This window comes from Capricornis sumatraensis, chromosome 5 (assembly GCF_032405125.1).
Source record: "Capricornis sumatraensis isolate serow.1 chromosome 5, serow.2, whole genome shotgun sequence".
In the NCBI taxonomy this organism is placed as follows: domain Eukaryota; kingdom Metazoa; phylum Chordata; class Mammalia; order Artiodactyla; family Bovidae; genus Capricornis; species Capricornis sumatraensis.
In genome coordinates this window covers 103,599,188-103,620,951 of record NC_091073.1, presented here as the reverse complement: position 1 = coordinate 103,620,951, position 21,764 = coordinate 103,599,188, and the positions used below count along the sequence as shown (strand labels likewise).

At 43.1% G+C, this 21,764-nt stretch overlaps 1 protein-coding gene across 1 annotated transcript in view; it reads left to right on the top strand.

The window, feature by feature from the left end:
• LOC138079868 (solute carrier family 23 member 1-like) overlaps positions 1-21,764 on the top strand; it is a 66,047-nt gene that overhangs the window by 3,773 nt on the left and 40,510 nt on the right. Inside the window, exons 2-3 of the mRNA XM_068972621.1 lie at positions 10,580-10,723; positions 13,935-14,092. Of these exons, the coding sequence (XP_068828722.1) occupies positions 10,580-10,723; positions 13,935-14,092 (302 nt within the window). The remainder of the gene's footprint in view (positions 1-10,579; positions 10,724-13,934; positions 14,093-21,764) is intronic.

The window sequence follows — 21,764 nt, the reverse complement described above, 5'->3', positions numbered from 1 at the left end:
GGGATCGAACCCTCACTCCCTTCATTGGAAGGCGATCTTAACCATGGGACCACCAAGGAAGTCCTGAGTCATTCAGTTCAGTTCAGTTCAGTCACTCAGTCGTGTCCGACTCATTGCGACCCCTTGAACCACAGCATGCTAGGCCTCCCTGTCCATCACCAACTCCCAGAGTCCACCCAAACCAACGTCCATTGAGTCGGTGATGCCATCCAACCATCTCATCCTCTGTTGTCCCCTTCTCCTCCTGCCCTCAATCTTTCCCAGCATCAGGGTCTTTTCAAATGAGTCAGCTCTTCGCATGAGGTGGCCAAAGTACTGGAGTTTCAGCTTCAACATCAGTCCTACCAATGAACACCCAGGACTGATCTCCTTTAAGATGGACTGGTTGGATCTCCTTGCAGTCCAAGGGACTTGCAAGAGTCTTCTCCAACACCATAGTTCAAAAGCATCAATTCTTCGGCACTCAGCTTTCTTTATAGCCCAACTCTCACATCCATACATGACTACTGGAAAAACCATAGCCTTGACTAGATGGACCTTTGTTGACAAAGTAATATCTCTGCTTTTTAATATGCTGTATAGGTTGGAAATAACTTTCCTTCCAAGGAGTAAGTGTCTTTTAATTTCATAGCTGCAGTCACCATCTGCAGCGATTTTGGAGCCCAGAAAAATATAGTCAGCCACTGTTTCCACTGTTTCCCCATCTACTTGCCATGAAGTGATGGGACCGGATGCCATGATCTTAGTTTTCTGAATGTTGAGCTTTAAGCCAACTTTTTTCACTCTCCTCTTTCACTTGGATCAAGAGGCTCTTTAGTTCTTCTTTACTTTTTGCCATAAAGAATGAAGAGTCATTCATTGATTCTTGATGGTGGCGGGGGGCAGGGGGGGGGCGGGGGCGGGGGGAGGCCCCAAACTAACATCCCCCCTACTGTCCCCCGCCAAACCTCCTCCCTCCCCCACCCCTTCACCTTTCTGAGAATTCCAAGAGGTCTTGGGAGAAGGTATGAGGTGAGTTTGCTAGAGCTGTACCTGCCCAAGTCGTGTGAGTTCATTCACAGGCGCACATAACAGGAAGCCATATACGCTTTTGGGTATTTTTGCAACCTTCCCAGAGTCAGAAGGGGACACGGAGTCTGAGAGAGAGGAAGTGATGTGCTAATGGCTGCCAAGCAGGGGACTGACAGACCACCGTGGCCCCAGTTCAAACTGCGTGCTCTGCTGTTCTGTGTAGCCTACGCAGCGTCAATCAACCAGCCAGCCAATCAACAGCCATTCTTTTCCTTCTGCCCCTCCTCTTTTCTTCAGCCGGTTCTTCTGCGGTTGTGCTCAAGGACTGCGCCACAGGGTCACTAAAACCTCCCGATAAGTGCTCCGGAGTTCCCTCAGACACCCTCCAGCCTATCTTTGGCTTGGCCTTGACCTGCTTAGGCAAGACCACCCTTCTTTCACAGCCAATCCAAGTACCAAAGCTGCATCAGGACAGCCTTCTTTTCAGGAATCCAAATAGGATCAGCATAATGTTTCCAAAGAGTTCTAACCAGTTATGTATTTATTTTAAAAAGTCGATGAGAGAATCTTTATGGTCATTATTTTATGCACGTGTGCCGGGGTCTAGCCTTGGTGGATCCAGGGTAATTCAAAGGGGAGACGGAATCGGTGTCCTAGGAAAAAGCTATTTAATTAGAAGTATAAAGAGAGATTAGAAAGGAATAGTGTAGTAGGGAAATTAGTGGAGAAAAAGAGGCTGAATAAATTGGTTTACGTGGAATACCAATAAAGCTTCGAGACGAGAAGCTTGCACCACCTACGTAGGCCACAGGCGTCTTTCCGTTCTCCCAAAGAAGAGGAGGCACTGGGGCCTCCCCGGTCCGATCTTAGAAGCCCAGGCAAAATTAGCAGGCTTGGTGAGTACCCATGCTCCAGATGGGAATTCAGCCAGAAAAATGGAGAACAAGAAAGAAAAACATGGGGGAGTCAGTCTTTCCAGAAACTGATCCATTTTCTTTATTTTCAGGTTTGCTTATACACTTTTTGTTATACATAGGGATGAATAGAGTCACGCGGGGTCAGCAGACCCAACCCTTGTCAAAATCAGGTGCTTCATATAAAATTATACAAAGGTCTTAGGGGTTTTACATCATCTTCTGGCCATGAGGCCTGCTGACATTTTATGACCCTTTCTGATAACGGTCAACCAGAAAACTTATTTTTTCCAGGGGTGATTTTTTTCTTAAACCAGGAGCCACCCTCCAAATAAAGTTGCATCCGATAGGGTGAGGGTGTAGTGGGTTACAATCAAAGAAAGGAATTTACTTAGCCTAAGGTTTAAGATGATTAATCTTAAAGGTTAATACTTATTTTTCCTATATGTTAGTTATATTCATTATAAGGGCAGCGAATATGGAGATTTAGCAGCAAATATGTAACAAATGAAAAACCCTTCACCAATATAATTTCTAATCAACCCACTATACTATACTAATAATTTTCTAACTTCTCAAAAGAGTCTGTACTTAGAAAGTTTTAAAGCATCTCATGCCTCTCACGGTTGGGAGGCTGTAAACAATCACATGTGGCCGGACGAATCTGCTCAGGCAGGGTAGAGAACCTTCAGAGGAGTTTGTAAGTTGAAACACTCTTGTCACGCCCAGGAATTTTTATTAACTGGAGCTGCAAGTTAACTCCTTCTCCGAGAGAGGTGGTGGGGGGTCAGCCCCCGTAAAGTCAGAGGTATAGGTGAGAGTATAAAACAGTAAAGTAGGCACTCTGGTTTTGGGGGTAGATGCTCGGGAACAAGGGGTTTCCTGAGGCTCGATCCCACCTTTGCATATGCCGAAGCCTCCTTTCTCATGACCTTTGCCATGGGCGGAGTTCCTCACGCTGGCTCCCGGCACATGTGTTCATTTATTTATTTTTCACTCAACAGATTGTGCTATGAGCACTTACTCTGTGCTAGCGATGGAGTAGAGAAGTTATGGGACTTTGTGGCCTTTTGGATGAGAAAACCATGTTATGGCTGTGAGGCATGCTGGGGTTGTAGTCTGAGCGGGAGTGGAGAGAAGTTGGGGCTTCCTGGAGCAGGTTTGGGAGGCATGCTTCCAGGCATTGCTGAATAGATGAGCAGAAGCAAAACTCTTCCATTTAAGTCTCAGAAACTAAATAATAGAGTCATGGGCAAATGCTGCACCAAGCCCCAGGAACAGGGTGACTCTGCAGGGCTGTGCTGTGGCTGACTCAGTCCACCCACTCTCTCCAAGCCTGACCGCAGCCCTGAGCTCCTCCCGCTACCTGGACCTTAGTGCTCTGGGAAATTTTCTCCATCGCCAGTGATGGGGCCCCCGAGTACTGGGAAAGAGTTGAGATCCGATTTGTGCTCCATCCCACGGAGGAGGAGGACTGACTTCCTCTGTCTCCACGTGGAGATGGCACATCTATCCCACCCACTCTCCACATCAGCCAGAATTGTCCTTAGTTGCAGCTCCCCTGGTGGGATCTGAACAAGACCCTTAAAATGGCAGTTCTTAACGGGATGATTTTTACCCTGCTGGTGACATTTGGCAATGTCTGGAGTCATTTTGGATTGTCACAACTGAAGGTGAGGGCAGGGGCTTGCCACTGGCATCTAGTGGGTCCAGGCCAAAGATACTACTAAATGTCCTAGGGTGCATGATACAGCCCCAACCCCTGCCATGAACACACTCAACACAAGAAAGAATTATCCTGTCCAAAATGGCAATGGTGCTGAGGTTGAGAAATCCTGTCTCAGAATATAATGTTCCCTAGGGACCAGTGCTGTCCTGGAAGCGGACAAACACCCAGTTCTTGATCTGGTGGCTTTCTTGTCTCTCTCCACTTCAAAGCAACTGGTAACCCCTTGCCCCCCACTCATCTGCTTCTCTTACTTCTCCAGAGCAGGGCCACTGATCCTTAGGGAGAGCAGCCATAGTGTCTGTGCCCATAGTTTTGCTCCCATTTCTTTTAAAATCAGAAGGAAAAAAATATTAATTTTTAGACAAAAGAGAAAATTTTTAGTATATAGTAATGTATCTTTATATCAATATAGTCACAAAAAATAGCAGATTTCCTGTACAGGAAGAATCCATAGCATTGAAGTGATTAGCATTCCCAGGAGTCATAGTGCAGCTTCAGTTCAGAAGTTGTTCTTTGAGGCTGTGCTGAAGTAAAGGGTGCTTGACTATGGAGGTTGGTGTTGGTAGGGGTACCCTTAACATCCTTTCCAGAACTTTCTCTGTGAGAAGCCCACACTATCTTCAGGGCACCCTGGCTGTGCCACTGTGCAGAACCTGCTATTCCTCTGTGATCTGACCAGGGCCCAGGACCCTGCTGGGGCTTGTCACCTAATTGCCTGATCTTCATGCTGGTGGCCTTGCCCCATTCTGGCCACACTGACGACATTGCTTTCCTATTCCTCTCACCTACAGCTGCTCTAATGTCACTTCACCTACAGATGCTCTGATGTCACTCAAGTGTGAGTTAAAAGCCTTTGAAACATGGGGCCAGAATCTTATCATAATTATAGCAGCTAATTTATTGGGTAGGTGCACCATGCAGGGCACTGGACTATGTGCTTCATGCTCTGTTTTTCCCCCCAGGTTTATTAGATGTAATTGACATATAACATTGTGTAAGCTTAAACTGTCCAAGACATTGACCTGATACAATTATATGCTGCAAAATGATTACCACCATAGCAGTTATTAATAGATTCCTAGGTATCGCTAGTGGTCAAGAACCGCCTACCAATGCAGGAGACTTAACAGATTTGAGTTTGATCCCTGGGCCGAGTAGGTCCGCTGGAGGAGGGCATGGCTACCCACTCTAGTATTCTTGCCTGGAGAATCCCATGGACAGAGAAGCCTGGCAGGCTATGGCCCACGGGGTCTCAAAGAGTCGGACATGACTGAAGTGACTTAGTGACTTAGCAGCAGTTATTAGTAGTTAACACCTCCATCACGGCATGGAGTCATCACTTCTTTTTTGTGCTGAGAACATTTAGGATTCACTCTCTTAGCAACTTTCAAATATATAATACAATATTATTAACTATAATCACCACACTGTACATTAGTTTCCCAGAACCTATTCATGTTATACTATTTGTTTATATCCTTTGAGCAACATCTCCCCATTTCTTCATGTTCCAATTTAATTTTTTCATCTATGAAGTAGGTGTTATTAACATTTTTGTGACATAGATCAGAAAAATAAGACTTATACATGTTAATACTTTGCCCAAGTTTGGTAAACTATATAGCCAATAAATTGGAGGAGAGAGTTTATGATTCAAAGTTAATATGGAGTAACCTGATAGGAATGTAACTTGGCTATTGACCCTAGAGCATTCTATATGCTCTACACTTATTTACATTTGTGTTATGTCCATTCATTCCTCCATTTACTCAGTCTACACTGAGCATTGGGGTTGTTCTAGAAGCTGGGACAACAAAGGAGAGTAAGGCACAGTGAGTGCATTCTTGGAACTCAGTTCTAGCAGACGAGATGGGTAAGGAAATAGTCCATTATAATACACACATTATGATCAAAGCTTTGGCACAGGCCTGGCCTGTGGGAGCATAAACAAGGGCAGCTACACCATCTGGGTCAGAATCCCCATTTCCTTGCACATTTTCTTGAGAAACCCCCTTTTTTATTTTTGGCTACACCATGTGGGATCTTAGTTCCCAGACAAAGGATTGAACCCATGCTCTTGGCAGTGAAAGCATGAAGTCCTAACCACTGAATGAATCATCAAGGAATTCCTCTGCCCATTTTCTGACCATGGAGTTGATCCCCATTCGTTCTTCCACAAAGTTTATTTTCTATTAGGTCTTGCTGCTGATGTATAGTATAGAAAGTCACTGGTCTTTTGAGTCTGAATCTAGAAACCACAAGCTGGCCAGCATATATCACAATACCATTGTTCTTGCCTCTAGAAAGCTGTCCATCTGTCTGGTTGTAATAAGAAAATGAAACTAAGCAGGAGCCTCTGGGGCTCCTGGGTACAGAAGCCTTTCCATGTCTCTTGTTCCTTGTTTATGGGGAACAGACTCCAGCCTCCATGACCTTCCCTGAGTCCCAAAGGTTAGATTCAAACAGTTGCTAATCAGGGAAAGGAGGGGATTCAGAGACAACAGAGAGCAGCCAGGAAACAACAGTGCAGGCTTTGGGCAGGGTCCTGGTTCCACCTCAAGAGATAAAACAGTCTCTTTATTTTCTTGGGCGCCAAAATCACTGTGGATGGTGACTGCAGCCATGAAATTAAAAGACATTTGCTCCTTGGAAGGAAAGCTATGACAAGCCTAGGCAGCATATTAAAAAGCAGAGATATCACTTTGCCAACAAAGGTCCGTGTAGTCAAAGCTATGGTTTTTCCAGTAGTCATGTATGGATGTGAGAGTTAGACCACAAAGAAGGCTGACTGCTGAAGAATTGATGCTTTCAAGTTGTGGTGCTGGAGGAGACTCTTGAGAGTTCCTTGGACTGCAAGGAGATCAAACCAATCAATCCTAAAAGAAACCAATCCTGAATATTAATTGGAAGGACTGATGCTGAAGCTCCAATACTCCAGCCACTTGATGCAAAGAGCCCACTCACTGGAAAGGATCCTGATGGTGGAAAAGATTGACGGCAAAAGGAAAAGCAGATGACAGAGGATGAGAGGGTTAGATAGCATCACTGACTCAATGGATATGGATTTGAGCAAACTCTGGGAGAGAATGAAGGACAAGGAAACCTGGTGTGCTGCAGCGCATGGGGTCACAAAGAGTGGGACATGACTTAGTGACTGAACAATAATAACAAAAGGACTAAAACCCCCAATAAATGGAAGATGTCACCATTCTGTTTATTTATTTATTTATTTGTTTTTTTTTTAATTGAAGGATAATTGCTTTATAGAATTTTGTTGTTTTCTGTCAAACCTCAATATGAATCAGCCATAGGTATATATATATATCTGGTCCCTCTTGACCCTCCCTCCCATCTTCCTCCCTATCCCATCCCTCTAGGTTGATACAGAGCCTCTGTTTGAGTTTCCTGAGACATACAGCAAATTCCCATTTGCTATCTATTTTACTTAATAGAAACATAGAAGGCTGAGCGCTGAAGAATTGATGCTTTTGAACTGTGCTGTTGGAGAAGACTCTTGAGAGTCCCTTGGACTGCAAGGAGATCCAACCAGTCCATTCTGAAGGAGATCAGCCCTGGGATTTCTTTGGAAGTAATGATGCTAAAGCTGAAACTCCAGTACTTTGGCCACCTCACGAGAAGAGTTGACTCATTGGAAAAGACTTTGATGTTGGGAGGGATTGAGGGCAGGAGGAGAAGGGGACGACAGAGGATGAGATGGCTGGATGGCATCACTGACTCGATGGACGTGAATCTGAGTGAACTCCGGGAGCTGGTGATGGTCAGGGAGGCCTGGCGTGCTGCAATTCATGGGGTTGCAAAGAGTCGGACACGACTGAGTGACTGAACTGAACTGAACTGAACTGAAGTTTCCATGTTACTTTCTCCATACATCTCACCCTGTCCTCCCCTCCTCCCATGCCCATAAAATTATTCTCTCTGTTTCTCCATTGCTGCCCTGCAAATAAATCCTTCAGTACCATTTTTCTAGATTCTGTATATATGCATTAGTATATGATATTTATCTTTCTCTTTCTGATTTACTTCACTCTGTATAATAGGCTCTAGGTTCATCCACCTCATTAGAACTGACTCAAATAAATGCATTCCTTTTTATGGCTAAGTAATATTCTATTGTGAATATGTACCACAACTTCTTTATCCAGTCATCTGTCGATGAACATCTAGGTTGCTTCCATGTTCTAGCTGTTGTAAATAGTGCTGCGATGAACAATGGGATACATGTGTCTTTTTCAATTTGGGTTTCCGCAGGGTATACGCCTAGGAGTGGGATTGCTGGGTCATATGGTGGGTTTATTCCTAGTGTTTTAAGGAGGAAGATGTCACCATTCTTCATTCCAGATTAAAGGAACCTCAAACTCATCAGATTGTTTGTGTTAGTCACTCAGTCATATCTGACTCTTTGCAACCCTGTGGGCTGCAGACCACCAGTCTCCTGTGTCCATGGAATTCTCCAGGCAAGATTACTGTAATGGGTAGCCATTCCCTTCTCCAGGGGATCTTCCCAACCCAGGGATCAAACCTGGGTCTCCTGCATTGTAGGTGGATTCTTTACTATCTGAGCTACTAGGGAAGCCCAAGAACAAGGTTCTCATCAGATTATCTGAGACCAGATTAAAGCAGTGCCCTGTACACAGCCTTCTCTTGTGTTGTTTGAAGAGGGTGTTTGCTGTGACCAGTGCGTTCTCTTGGCAAAACTATATTAGCCTTTGCTCTGCTTCATTCTGTACTCCAAGGCCAAATTTGCCAGTTACTCCAGATATTCCTTGACTTTCTACTTTTGCATTCCAGTCCTCTATAATGAAAAGGACATCTTTTTTGGATGTTAGTTCTAGAAGGTCTGGTAGGTCTTCATAGAACCATTCAACTTCAGCTTCTTCAGCATTATTGTTCAAGATACAGACTTGGATTACTGTGATATTGAATGGTTTGCCTTGGGAATGAACTGAGATCATTCTGTCCATTTCACACAAAGATGTGCACAATAAAGGACAGAAATGAGGTGGACCTAACAGAAGATATTAAGAAGAGGTGGCAAGAATACACAGAAGAACTGTACAAAAAAGATCTTCATGACCCAGATAATCACGATGGTGTGATCATTCACCTAGAGCCAGACATCCTGGAATGTGAAGTCAAGTGGGCCTTAAGAAGCATCACTACGAACAAAGCTAGTGGACTTGATGAAATTCCAGTTGAGCTATTTTGATTCCTAAAAGATGATGCTGTGAAAGTGCTGCACTCAATATGCCAGCAAATTTGGAAAACTCAGCAGTGGCCACAGGACTGGAAAAGGTCAGTTTTCATTCCAATCCCAAAGAAAGGCAATGCCAAACAATGCTCAAGCTACCGCACAATTGCACTCATCTCACACACTAGCAAAGTAATGCTCAAAATTTTCCAAGCCAGGCTTCAACAGTATATAAACCATGAACTTCCAGATGTTCAAGCTGGATTTAGAAAAGGCAGAGGAACCAGAGATCAAATTGCCAACAACTGTTGGATCATCAAAAAAGCAAGAGAGTTCCAGAAAAACATCTACTTCTGCTTTATTGACTATGCCAAAGCCTTTGACTGTGTGGAGCACAACAAACTATGAGAAATTCTGAAAGAGATGGGAATACCTGATCACCTGACCTGCCTCCTGAGAGATCTGTATGCAGGTCAGGAAGCAACAGTTAGAACTGGACATGGAACAACAGACTGGTTCCAAATAGGAAAAGGAGTACATCAAAGCTGTATATTGTCACCCTGCTTATTTAACTTATATGCAGAGTACATCATGAGAAACACTGGGCTGGAAGAAGCACAAGCTGGAATCAAGATTGCCGGGAGAAATATCAATAACCTCAGATGTTTAGACGACACCACCCTTATGGCAGAAAGCGAAGAATAACTAAAGAACCCCTGATGAAAGTGAAAGAGGAAAGTGAAAACGTTGACTTAAAACTCAACATTCAGAAAACTAAGATCATGGCCTCTGGTCCCATCACTTCATGGCAAATAGATGGGGAAGCAATGGGAACAGTGTCAGACTTTATTTTGGGGGGCTCCAAAATCACTGTAGATGGTGTCTGCAGCCATGAAATTAAAAGACACTTGCTCTTTGGAAGAACAGCTATGACCAACCTAGAGAGCATATTAAAAAGCAGAGACATTACTTTGCCAACAAAGGTCTGTCTAGTTAAAGCTATGGTTTTTCCAGTGGTCATGTATGGATGTGAGAGCTGGACTATAAAGAAAGCTGAGCACCGAAGAATTGATGCTTTTGAACTGTGGTGTTGGAAAAGACTCTTGAGAGTCTCTTGGGCTGCAAGGAGATCCAACCAGTCCATCCTAAAGGAAATCAGTCCTGAGTATTCATTGGAGGGACTGATGCTGAAGCTGAAATGCCAATACTTTGGCCGCCTAATAGGAAGAACTGAGTCATTTGAAAAGACCCTGATGCTGGGAAAGATTGAAGGCGGGAGGTGAAGGGGACAACAGAGGATGAGATGGTTGGATGGCATCATCGACTCGATGGACATGAGTTTGAGTAAGCTCCAGGAGTTGGTGATGGACAGGGAGGCCTGGCGTGCTGCAGTCCATGGGGTCTCAAAGATTCGGACATGACTGAGCAACTGAACTGAACTGTACATGGCCTAATCTTATTAGCAGCCCCATGTTTGCGCTGTTGCTATAAAACTTCTCACCAAATCCCTCTGGGTGGAGACACAGTTTTGGAGGGCAGGAGCCACTGGGTTCCCCTTTGCCTGGCAAAGCAATAAGCTATTCTTTTCTACTTCATCCAAAACTCTGTCTCTGAGATTTGACTTGACACTGGTACATAGAGGCCAAGCTTTTGGCATCAAAATGCACTTGATTCCTCTTGAAATGCTCAAACATGTTTTTGTCTTTTTCCCAGCAGAGGGGTGATGGTGTGCTCAGCTCCCATGAAGGTGACAAAGGCAGGAAGAAGGATGGCCAGCTCAAGAGTCCCAGCAGCAGCCACCTGGCTTATGGCATCCTGGATATCCCACCATGGTATCTCTGCATCTTCTTGGGGATCCAGGTATTGCCACACAGAAGGACTGGGTATAAGGAGTCTCTGTCTCAAAAGACACATCAATACACCCGGGTCAAATTAGTCAAGATCTAACTTCAGTTGCTCATGTTCTTGGCTTCCATGTTGTTGACCTTTAAGGGACTCAAGGCTTTCTTTTCTCTTTTTTTTCCTCTCTTTTCTCCCAAGGAGTTTGGGGATGGAGGCAGGGAGTTAGGGGAAGATTCTCCCCCATGCTAAGCTACTAGGTCACATCAAGGACACCAACTGGGCCATTGTGAGTTTTTTTTTTTTTTTAAGATATCAATTATAATTTGTTTGGAAACAACTAATATGTTTGATAACCAGTGCTTGGGGAATATTGGAAAACAAGCATTGTCAAATACTTGTTGGAATGTTATCTGGTGCAGCTTTTCTATTAACTGGTAAAACACATGTTATTTAATCCAGGCCTTAATGCTTAAGAATTTCTCTGTAGAGAATTCCCCAGTGGCCAGTGGTTAGAAGTCCATCATTTCACTGCCAAGGCACAGGTTCAATCCCTGGTGGGGGAACTAAGTTCCCACAAATCGCGTGCCATGCCCAAATTAAAAAAAATTTTTTTTAAGAATTTCTCTCTAGATATGCTGGCAAGACTTGTTAAGATAAGTACAAAGATGTTCTATTGATTAATCATAAGATCACAACAACAAACAAAACCCAGAAACACCCCCAAAATATCCATCTTAGAGAACTGTGGCATATTCTAACAAATAATTTTTTAATGTAGCTGTTAGAAAGAGAAAGATATATTTACCTTGCAGTTAAAAAATGATCACCAACGTAGATTAAGTGAAAAAAGTCAAGTAAATAATTGTGTATAGTGTGATCTTTTTTTACGTTAAAGACTAACAAACAAAAAGAGAGATAGAATAGCAGAAATAAGTATATGTATGGCAACCCACTCCAGTACTCTTGCCTGGAAAATCCCATGGATGGAGGAGCATGGTAGGCTGCAGTCCATGGGGTCGCTAAGAGTCGGACACAACTGAGTGACTTCACTTTCACTTTTCACCTTCATGCATTGGAGAAGGAAATGGCAACCCACTCCAGTGTTCTTGTCTGGAGAATCCCAGGGACGGGGGAGCCTGGTGGGCTGCCGTCTATGGGGTCGCACAGAGTCAGACACGACTGAAGTGACTTAGCAGCAGTAATTTTTGCATGTCTTGAAGAAATCATAAGAAACTAATAGAGGTATTTAACCTTGGGTTGAAGAACTAGAAAAAGGAAAGTAGCTTTCAACTTTCACTATTAGCTTTGTAAATTTTGTAGCTTGAATATTTAATCTCATAGATGGATTAATTTTCATTTTAATCCCAAAATGTTCAATGTGGAATATCAGGGGTGGGATATACTTTTTTGTTTGCTTCCTTGTGCTTTTCCACAAAAGAAGAGAAGCAAATGTCTTACTATTTTAAAAAATATAATTGTGAGCCAATAAAATGGATAATGTAGATACTTCATTATGAAAGGGTGTTTAGCTTTGTCAAATGATTTTTTCTGCATCCATTGGGGTGATAAGATTTTCATTGTTCATTTTATTAATATGGTGTATCATATTTATTGATTTGTATATATTTAACATTCCAGGGATAAAAATCCTACTTAATCATGGCATATGGCCCTTTTAATGTACTGTAGAATGCTGTTTGCTGGAATTTCATTGAGCAGTTTTGCATCTATATCCATGAGGGATATTGGCCTGTAGGGTTTTTATCTTGCTGTGGTATCAGGGTTATGTGAAAGTTGCTCAGTTGTGTCTAACTCCTTGCGATCCCATGGACTGTAACCTGCTAGGCTCCTCTGTCCATGGGATTTTCCAGGCAAGAATACTGGAGTCGTTTGCCATTTCCTTCTCCAGGAGATCCTCCCAACCCAAGGATCAAACCTGAGTCTCCTGTATGGCGGGCAGCTCCCTTACCGTCTGAGCCACAACCCCATCAGGGTTGTGCTGGATTGTAGAATGAGTTTGGGAGAGTTCCCTCCTCTTCAGTTTTTGGAGGCGTTTGGGAGGGCTTGGTGCTAATTCTTCTCTAGACATCTGATAGGATTCGCCAGTAGAACCATCTGGCCTTGGGCTTTTCTTTGCAGGGACATTTCGATTACTGTTTTAGTCTCCTCACTAGTCATTGGTCTGTTCATATTTTCTATTTCTTCATGATTCAGTCTTGGTAAATTGCACGTTTCTAGAAATCTATCCATTTCTTCTAGGTTATCCGATTTCTTGGTGTGTACTGTTACTATTGTATTATGGCACTTTGTATTTCTATTGTGCCATGTCTCATTTTATCTGAGTCCTCTCTCCTTTCTTCTGAGTTTAGCTAAGGGTTTGTTTACCTTTAAAAAGCTCTCATTTTGTTGATTTTTTTTTCTATTGTTTTTCATTTCATTTATTTCTGTCCTGATCCGTATTTTTTCCCTCTCTTCTAACTTGAGACTCAGCTTGTTTTTCCTTTTCTAGTTCTTTGAGAAATAAAGTTACGTTGTTTATTTGAGACTTTTTTCTTTCTTAATGCAGGCATATATTGTTATAATCTGTCCTCTTAGAACTGCTGTTGCTGCATCCCATTAGTTTTGGTATGTTGTAGCTCCATTTTCAGTTGTCTTAAGTCATCTTCTATTTCCCCTTTGATTTTTTCTTTGACCCATTGGTTGTTCAGGAGTGTGTTTCTTAATTTCCACTAGCTTGTGTCCAGTGTCCTTCCTCTTATTGATTTCCAGTTTCAGACCACTGCAGACAAAAAAGATCGTTGGTTTGATTTCAGTCTTCTTAAATTTGCTGATGGTGTTTTGTGACCTAATGTATAATCAGTCTTGAAGAATGTGCTCAGGCCTGGTCAGTGGTCTTGCCCTCACCTTGTGCCTTATTTTAATAATGGGCCTCTTGTCTTATTCCTATTCTTAAGGCCACCTCCTTGGTTCCTGTTATGTCCTCACGCACTGCGTCCCTACCTTGGTTTCTTACCTAGAACAGCAGTTCTCAGCCCTGGGTTCCTGCCTTGAAACCCCAGACCTTCTGGTTGTGTCCCTGCTTCTTGCTGCCAGGCCTTCCTAGTTCTTGCCACTTGCCTGGATCTCCTCTGAGACTGAAGGTTGAGCCTGCAGTAGAAGGAATAGGTTTAGGTGGAGTAGGCAGCCACAGCATCTCTAAGTTTGTCTCCTCTCTCTGCTCTGCCTACAGCACTTCCTCACGGCCCTAGCGGGGCTTGTGGCAGTGCCGCTCATCCTGGCTAAGGGCCTGTGTTTGCAGCATGATCCCCTGACCCAGAGCTACCTCATCAGCACCATTTTCTTCGTCTCTGGCATCTGCACCCTCCTGCAAGTATTTTTAGGAATCAGGTAGGTAAAACTCCTCTCCGTGGATTCTAACTTTTATCTCCCAGGGTAGCAATAAGGTTTGCTTGGCTTGTAGCCTGAGATGAGTTAGAAAGCTGGTGTGACATGATAGAAGGGAGCACAGGACCAGAAGTAAGCACATAAGTTGAAGTCCCAGCGCCAACATTTACTATCTACATTGGCCAGAGTTCTTCGTTAAAGTGATACAAATAGCTACAGATGGCCATGCTTGAAACCTTTTACCTTTGCAAATTCTACAAGGCTTGTGGCTAGTGAACACGCTGTGGGGACTCCTCCCTGGACTTCAGAAGGAGCAGTGCAAGTGAGGGAATCTTCACTGTAAGCCTGCTTGTGACCTAATCTGTGCCAAGTCTGTGCCCAGTTTCGGAGATGCAGAGGAAAATGGAAAACATTCCCTATGATGTGCTTCTGCCCAACCTGTCTTATGAGAAAAATGACTTGAGAGGAAACATTTTTTTCCTTCCAGTTTCATTGAGATATAATTGAAAGACAACACTGTATAAGTGTACAGCATAATAATTTGCCTTACATACATCAAGAAATGATTAGCACAGTAAATTTAATGAACATCCATCATCTCACATAGATACAAAATTAAAGAAACAGGAAAAAAAATTTCTTTCTGATGAGAACTTTTGTCCTTTATCAATTATCTGAATCAAACTACAGGTGAGGGCTGTTACAAGGTGGCTGATTATTTCCAAGATAGGCTGCCTGTAGAGAGTATCTAGAGAATATTCCTTCCTAACCTAGTCTTTTTGCCTAAATCAAATCAAAGGCTCTTTCCAAAGTGCTACTTTTGCAAGTCATTTGCAGGAGATATGCCAGTGCTTAAGGCCGCCCATTTTTTGTTGAGGAGAGGGCTTTAGAGCCTACATCTTTGTCAAATTATTTCCCTGTTCTCTCTTCCTTCTTCTGTCATCATCTTTGAGAGCCAAGATTTTTCCCAATCCCCCACCAAGCACTGAGAGAGGTTTAAGGTTTGGTTTGGTCTGTTTCCCTAGTCCCTGATATCCAGGACCCCTCCTACCTTTCCAGGATCAGTCCCTGGAGTGACAGGTGCTGCAGTAGAGAGGCCTTGCAGCCACCTGCCTGGACACCCAGGAGCCCCCACCCCTGAGCCGCCCCACGGAGAGTTACATACACAAGGCTCTTCTGGATGGGGAAGCTCCTTGCCTTAAACTGAGATGGTGTTCACTGTAATAATGGAAAAATGTTGATCTTGGAAGCTGGGGGCCTGAATTCTAGGTCTGGCTTCTGTGTTGTGGAAAGCTGCACAAGCCATTTACCCTCTCTAAAACCCAGCGTTCTCGTCTGTAAAATGAGGGAGTTGAGGTGTGTCATACTATAAGTCCATCTCTAATGTGTGGACACCTGTGTTGTTGACGGAGAAGACGATGCAGTACTATGCTCCAACTGGAATCTCAGTACTGAGGGTGCTTGTGGGGCTCGCCTTCTGGTAAGCCCTGCGAAAGACAAAACAAAATCAGAAGACAGAGTTAAAAGAATCTGCAGCCTAATTAAACATGCAGAGAAAGAGGGGAATAAAATTAAGAAATAAAGCCATGCTAATGTCTTAGACTAAGGTGGGGACAAGAATACACCTGAGATTATTTCCCTGAAATAGGCTTTCTGTTTAGAGACTAACAAGTACAGTTGTTCATTGGAGACTGCCGGGAGCCAGCGTGAGGAATTCCACCCGTGACAAGGTCATGCGGCAAGAGCTCTGATGGCAAGGCTAATCAGACCTCAGGTTTTCCCCCTGAAATTTCCTGAGCATCCACTCCCCCCCCCCAAAAAAAAAAATAAGAATCTGCCTGCTTTTCCACTCTTCTGATATTCTCTGGAAAAAGTCAAATCTGGGCTTTAGCCTTCTGCATTTGAAAGGGATGTTTCAGTTAAACCCCCTCTGATAGCTCTCTAGCTTGCCTAACAGGTTCCCCAGACTTCTTACAGCCTGTGAATTACTTACAGCCCCCCAACCGTGAGAGGCACAAAGCTTAAAAGGATCTTAAAGATACACAGCCTTTTCTAAAGAGTTAAAAATCATATTGGTGGCGGGTTTTCACTGTTGACTCAAGGATTGCTGCCAGACCTCCATATTCTTTATCTTTTAGGCACCTGGAAGGATGTTACTCAATGTAAGCAGGATGTAGAAAAAGATACATAGTAGTTTTGATGTTAGCAACACTAGACTTTTGAGTTAATTGCTTCTCTTTTGCTGTAAATCACTGTACTCCCTCTACTTGTTATAAGTTGCTGTATCTTTGCTGTGTAAGAATGTAACTTTATTTAGTGCTTTCTGAGAGTGGCACCAGACCTTGGGAAGATCAACACAAATAAGTCTTCTGCTTGACAAACCCTTATCAGAAAAAAGGCTGTAAAATGTTAATTGGCCCTTTTGGCTGGAAGATGATGTAAATTACCTAAGACTTTTGTATACAGTTAGGTGTGCAGAGAGAAAAGCCTGGTTTTGATAAGAGTCTGACTGCTAACGCTGCACAACTTTGTGTTACCCATTGATCCCCATGTTTTATCAAAAGTATAAAAGGCCTTCTGAACAATAGAGGACGGAGCTAGTTGCTGGACTGGTTTCCCCCGTGTCTCTCTCTTTTTCCTCTCCTCTTCACTCTAATTTCAGGCTGAATTTCCATCTGGGGCGCGGAGGCTTGCCAAGTCTACTTACTTGCCCTGGCTGTTAAGACCCACGTGAAAGGGAGCCTAAGGTGAGGCACCCTTAGATATTCAAGCGAGTGCCGGTGGCCCAACGTAGATGGTGCAAATTCCTTGTCTGGAATTTTATTGGTCTTCCGCGTAATCCAAGTTATTCAGCCCTCTTCTTACACTTATTTTCCTACTACACTATTGTTTCTTAATCTAATCTTATATCAATCAGTGAATACATTTTTCTCACACCAACGCCGTCCATGCTTTGAATTCCCTGGATCCACCGGGGCTGGACCCCGGCAGGAGACATTAGAAATTATAAAACTAGCTGATAGCCTGTGAAGCAAAGGTCTAGTAGGTTTGATTGCAGGTTATTAGATAAACAGTATTTAATGTGTACTTTTTAGACTGCAGACAAAAATGCTGATACTGCAATAAGATTTCAGAATATGTTAATGATTAAAACCATGTTAAATAGTCAAAGGGAATGATAAGAGGCAAAAACAGCTTCCCTGATAAGAGCTGAAGAGTGCAGTGCCTATTGTGGGCCGGCAGCTGCAACCCTTGGCAGAGGGATGGCTGCCTCCCTAGTGTGACTTTAGGGGTCTTGGGTGTATCCCCCAAGGGCCTTCCCACTGAGGTGTTCAGTTCTGAATTTATGTAACCATTCATTTCAAAAGAAAGCAATAAGTTTAAATGCAATCACTAAAGGAAATGAAATATTGACTATGTAATTCTGGGTCTTAATTCCATTTCTGGAATTATTCATTTTTACCTGGGATTTTGTTTTCCTGGAGTGGTTCCAAGTGATATATCTCCCTTTTTATTTTCCTGGGAATGTCTCAAGTGGTATTTCTGTCCAAAGTACATTCAGACCTGGCTTCTATATAGTCTTGCCCAAATCAGCCTGGGTCCTTTTCTTCCATGGACTTGCCTGCAGCTGGGCTCTGATCTGCCCAAGCTCTGTATCTGTTGCTAGGTTCTGCAGAAAGTCCATGCCCAGAGCCAGAGGTCTGCAGCCACCTTGCCCTTGCCTCGATGACAAATTGCACAAGCTACCAAATATACCACTGGAAATCTGTGCATGCTTGCTAAGTCGCTTTAGTCATGTCCCATTGTGACCTTATGGACTGTAGCCTGTTAGGCTCCTCTGTCCATGGGATTCTCCAGGCAAGAATACTGAAGTGGGTTGCCATGCCCTTCTCCAGGAGATCTTCCAAGTCCCAGGATCAAACCTGGGTCTTCTGCATTGCAGGCAGATTCTGTACTGCTGAGCCACCAGGGAAGCCCATGAGAGAAATACATCTTATGTATATTGATAATCATTTATCTAGTTAAAGATGGCAAAATGAATCAAAGAAATGTTAAAGGTTATTTCTGGATGATACACATTGAAAGGTATGTACCAATATTGTATGTGTGCTGATAAAGTTTATCTACTCAAGGCTTAAAAAATGATTAGAACAAAATGTTAATAATTATTTCTGGGTTGTGGAATTATGGTGATTTATGCTTTGTATTTTTATTTACCATTAATTTTTCTGCAGAGTCCATGTGTTGCTTTATAACTGGGAGAAATAAGAACCATTTAAAACTTTTTCTTAGAAAAGTATCAGGACATGTTTCATGAGCCCCACACCCTGTGAATCTTTCAGTTCAGTTCAATTCAGTCACTCAGTCGTGTCCAGCTCTTTGTGATCCCATAGACTGCAGCACACCAGGCTTCCCTGTCCATTACCAACTCCTGGAGCTTACTCAAACTCATGTCCATCGAGTTGGTGATGCCATCCAACCATCTCATCCTCTGTCGTCCCCTTCACCTCCCACCTTCAATCTTTCCCAGCATCGGGGTCTTTTCCAGTGAGTCAGTTCTTCTCATCAGGTGGCCAATATATTGGAGTTTCAACTTCAGCATCAGTCCTTCTAATGAATACTCAGGACTGATTTCCTTTAGGATGGACTGGTTGGATCTCCTTGCAGTCCAAGGGACTCTCAAGAGTCTTCTCCAACACCATAGTTCAAAAGCATCAATTCTTCAGCGTTCAACTTTCTTTATAGTCTAACTTTCACATCTATACATGACTACCGGAAAAACCATAGCTTTAACTAGACAGACTTTGTTGGCAAAGTAATGTCTCTGCTTTTGAATATGCTGTCTAGGTTGGTCATAGCTGTTCTTCCAAGGAGCAAGCGTCTTTCAATTTCATGGCTGCAGTCACCATCTGCAGTGATTTTGGAGCCCCCCAAAATAAAGTCTGACACTGTTTCCACTGTTTCCGCATGTATTTGCCATGGAGTGATGGGACTGGATGCCATGATCTTAGTTTTCCGAATGTTGAGTTTTAAGCCAACGTTTTCACGCTCCTCTTTCACTTTCATCAGGAGGCTCTTTAGTTCTTCACTTTCTGCCATAAGGGTGGTGTCATCTGCATATCTGAGGTTATTGATATTTCTCCCGGCAATCTTGATTCCAGCTTGTGCTTCTTCCAGCCCAGCATTTCACATGATGTACTTTGCCTGAGAGCAAAAGTCCAGTCGACTTCCCATTACCATCTTGGAAGTGGGGCTGGGAGATATGGCTCAAGGCTCCAGGCTTGAGACAACCTCCCAGATTCTGCAACCTTTGTCATTCACCTGCTTTTATCTCTGTTTTCCCAATCTGTTTCCCTGTGGTGGTCAGCATTAAAGCCCTTAAAAGGAAAAAGAAAAGAATAGGTGTGCAAATCTTTGGGGCAGATCACAAAGGAGGACTGGAGCAATGTGGGTGGCTGTCAAAGGCACTCCCAAGGCAGTAGGTAGTGATGGGTTTAAAGAAGACAGACAAACAGCCTTCTCCTACCAGAGAAGGAGATCTATCTGCCTCCCCTTTCTTCTAGGCAGAGGCAAGCACTCTCATCCCTTCAAGCTGATTATTTAGCTATTTTCCCTGGAGTCTCTAATTAATACACTTCTGTCTTATCACTAGTGACTTAAGTGCCAATATGGATGACTGATTTCATTTTCTTTCACAGCCCCTCACTCCTACCACATATAAGCATATTTTCCATCATCCTATAATCACATCCTCCCAGCATAGGTCAACATTGAGTGTTCGCATTATAATGTTGCTGTTTAGTTACTAAGTAATGCCTGACTCTTTTGAGACCTCGTGGACTGTAGCCCACCAGGCTCCTCTGTTCATGGGATTTCCCAGGCAAGAGTACTGGAAGGGGTTGCCCCTTCCTTCCAGGGGATATTCTCAAACCAGGAATTGAACCCATGGCTCCCATCTTGGCAGGCAGATTTTTTACCACCGAGCCAATAGGAAAGCCTGTGTGTTTTCTCTAAAATTAATATCTTAAAAAAAATATTTTAAAGCTTCTGTTTATTTTCATTTCAACGATAAGCTCTCTGCCTGTTGTATAAATCTCTTCTTGAAAATTTCCTCGCATCAGGTAGCTATCAGCTTCATCTTCTTGATGAACTACCCCCTGAGGCTCTCTGACTTGCTGTAGTCTGGAATAGTCTGGAACAGTCGCTATGTGTGCCTGGTGTATATTAGATGTGTCATATTGAGACGCCTCTTTACTCTTATCCTGGCAGTTCTCCTCATGTCAGTTTTCAAGTCTAGATCTCTTGATCCCATGCCTTTCTCTTCTTGGAGGAACATGATTACACAGTAGTTTCCTCAGAGACCACGTGGGAGATAAATTTTGTAAGACTCTCCATATGTGAAAATATCTTGATCCTATTCTCATACTTGATTGATAACTTGGCTGGACATAGAATTTTAGGTTGGAAAAAATTTTTTTTCAGAATTTTGAAATCACTGTTCCCTTGCCTTCTAGTTTCCAGTGTAGTTTTAGGAACTCCAGAGTCTTAGGCAATCTTCCCCCTTCTGCTGCAGTATTTTGTACAGGCCCAAGTTGTGCTGAGTCAATTTAACTGGAAGAGATCCATTTAGTCATAGTGTCTAACACAGAAGATTGACTATGATCATCCTACAGCTACATCCAATAAACAACTGTTCAACTAGGCTTGACTTTTGAGCATCCATGTTGGCCTCTGCAGGGTCCAGTTTTTGCAAGAATCTTGCTCAATGCCTGTAGCCAGAATATCCACCCTGACTCTCTGATTGGGTTCCTCATTCTCCATCATCCCCAGGTGATGTCTGATCACCTTGTCTTGTTTTCATCATGAATCCTCTCCTTACCCTGATGCTTCCTCTTAGTAATTTTCTATCCACTGAACACCACCCTCCTCCTTGGCTATAAATTCTCACCTTTCCTTGTCATATTGGGAGTTGAGCCTGATCTCTCTCCCCTATTACAAAATTCCATTGTAGTAGCCCCTTTGTAGTAAAGCCTGACTCAATGTCTTTAACAAGTGTCATGTATACTATTTTTATGAAGTGCATGAGAACTCAGAGAGAAGGATTGAAGCTTAACTTCCCAATACTTCTGAAAGGTTAGCTGTTCCTACTTTATGGGCCCAAATGGAAGTATTCATATATACTAAGAGATGAGAAAAATTACTCACATAATCATTACCATAAACTGTTTAAGAAGTTTGTTCTTACCTCATGTCCTCTTATCAATTGTTCTTATAACAAACATACTGGGTCACAATTTGGCCCCCTGACTCATACTTTCTGATCAGGGCTCTGCACTTCCCCGTTGAACCCTGCCGCTGGCACCTCCCCCAGTATCAGTTTCTTCATATAGAGACAAAGCAGCATTGTGTTACACACCTTGCAATACTCTTGAGATAAGGATGAGAAAATGCTGTGTAACTTTAAAACACTATATAAGCTTAGATGTTGATAGTACCCCCACGGACACATATCTGTGGCTTTGACCACTTAAAATACCAATCCTATCAAATTTCTAAGGACTGTTCCTGAGACTGTAGATTTTGCAAGTTGTTGTAAAAGAAAGTGGTGGGGAATGTTCTTCAGACTTGAGCATACAGATGAGATAGTAAAGAGTGAAGGGAAGGGGAGAATGGA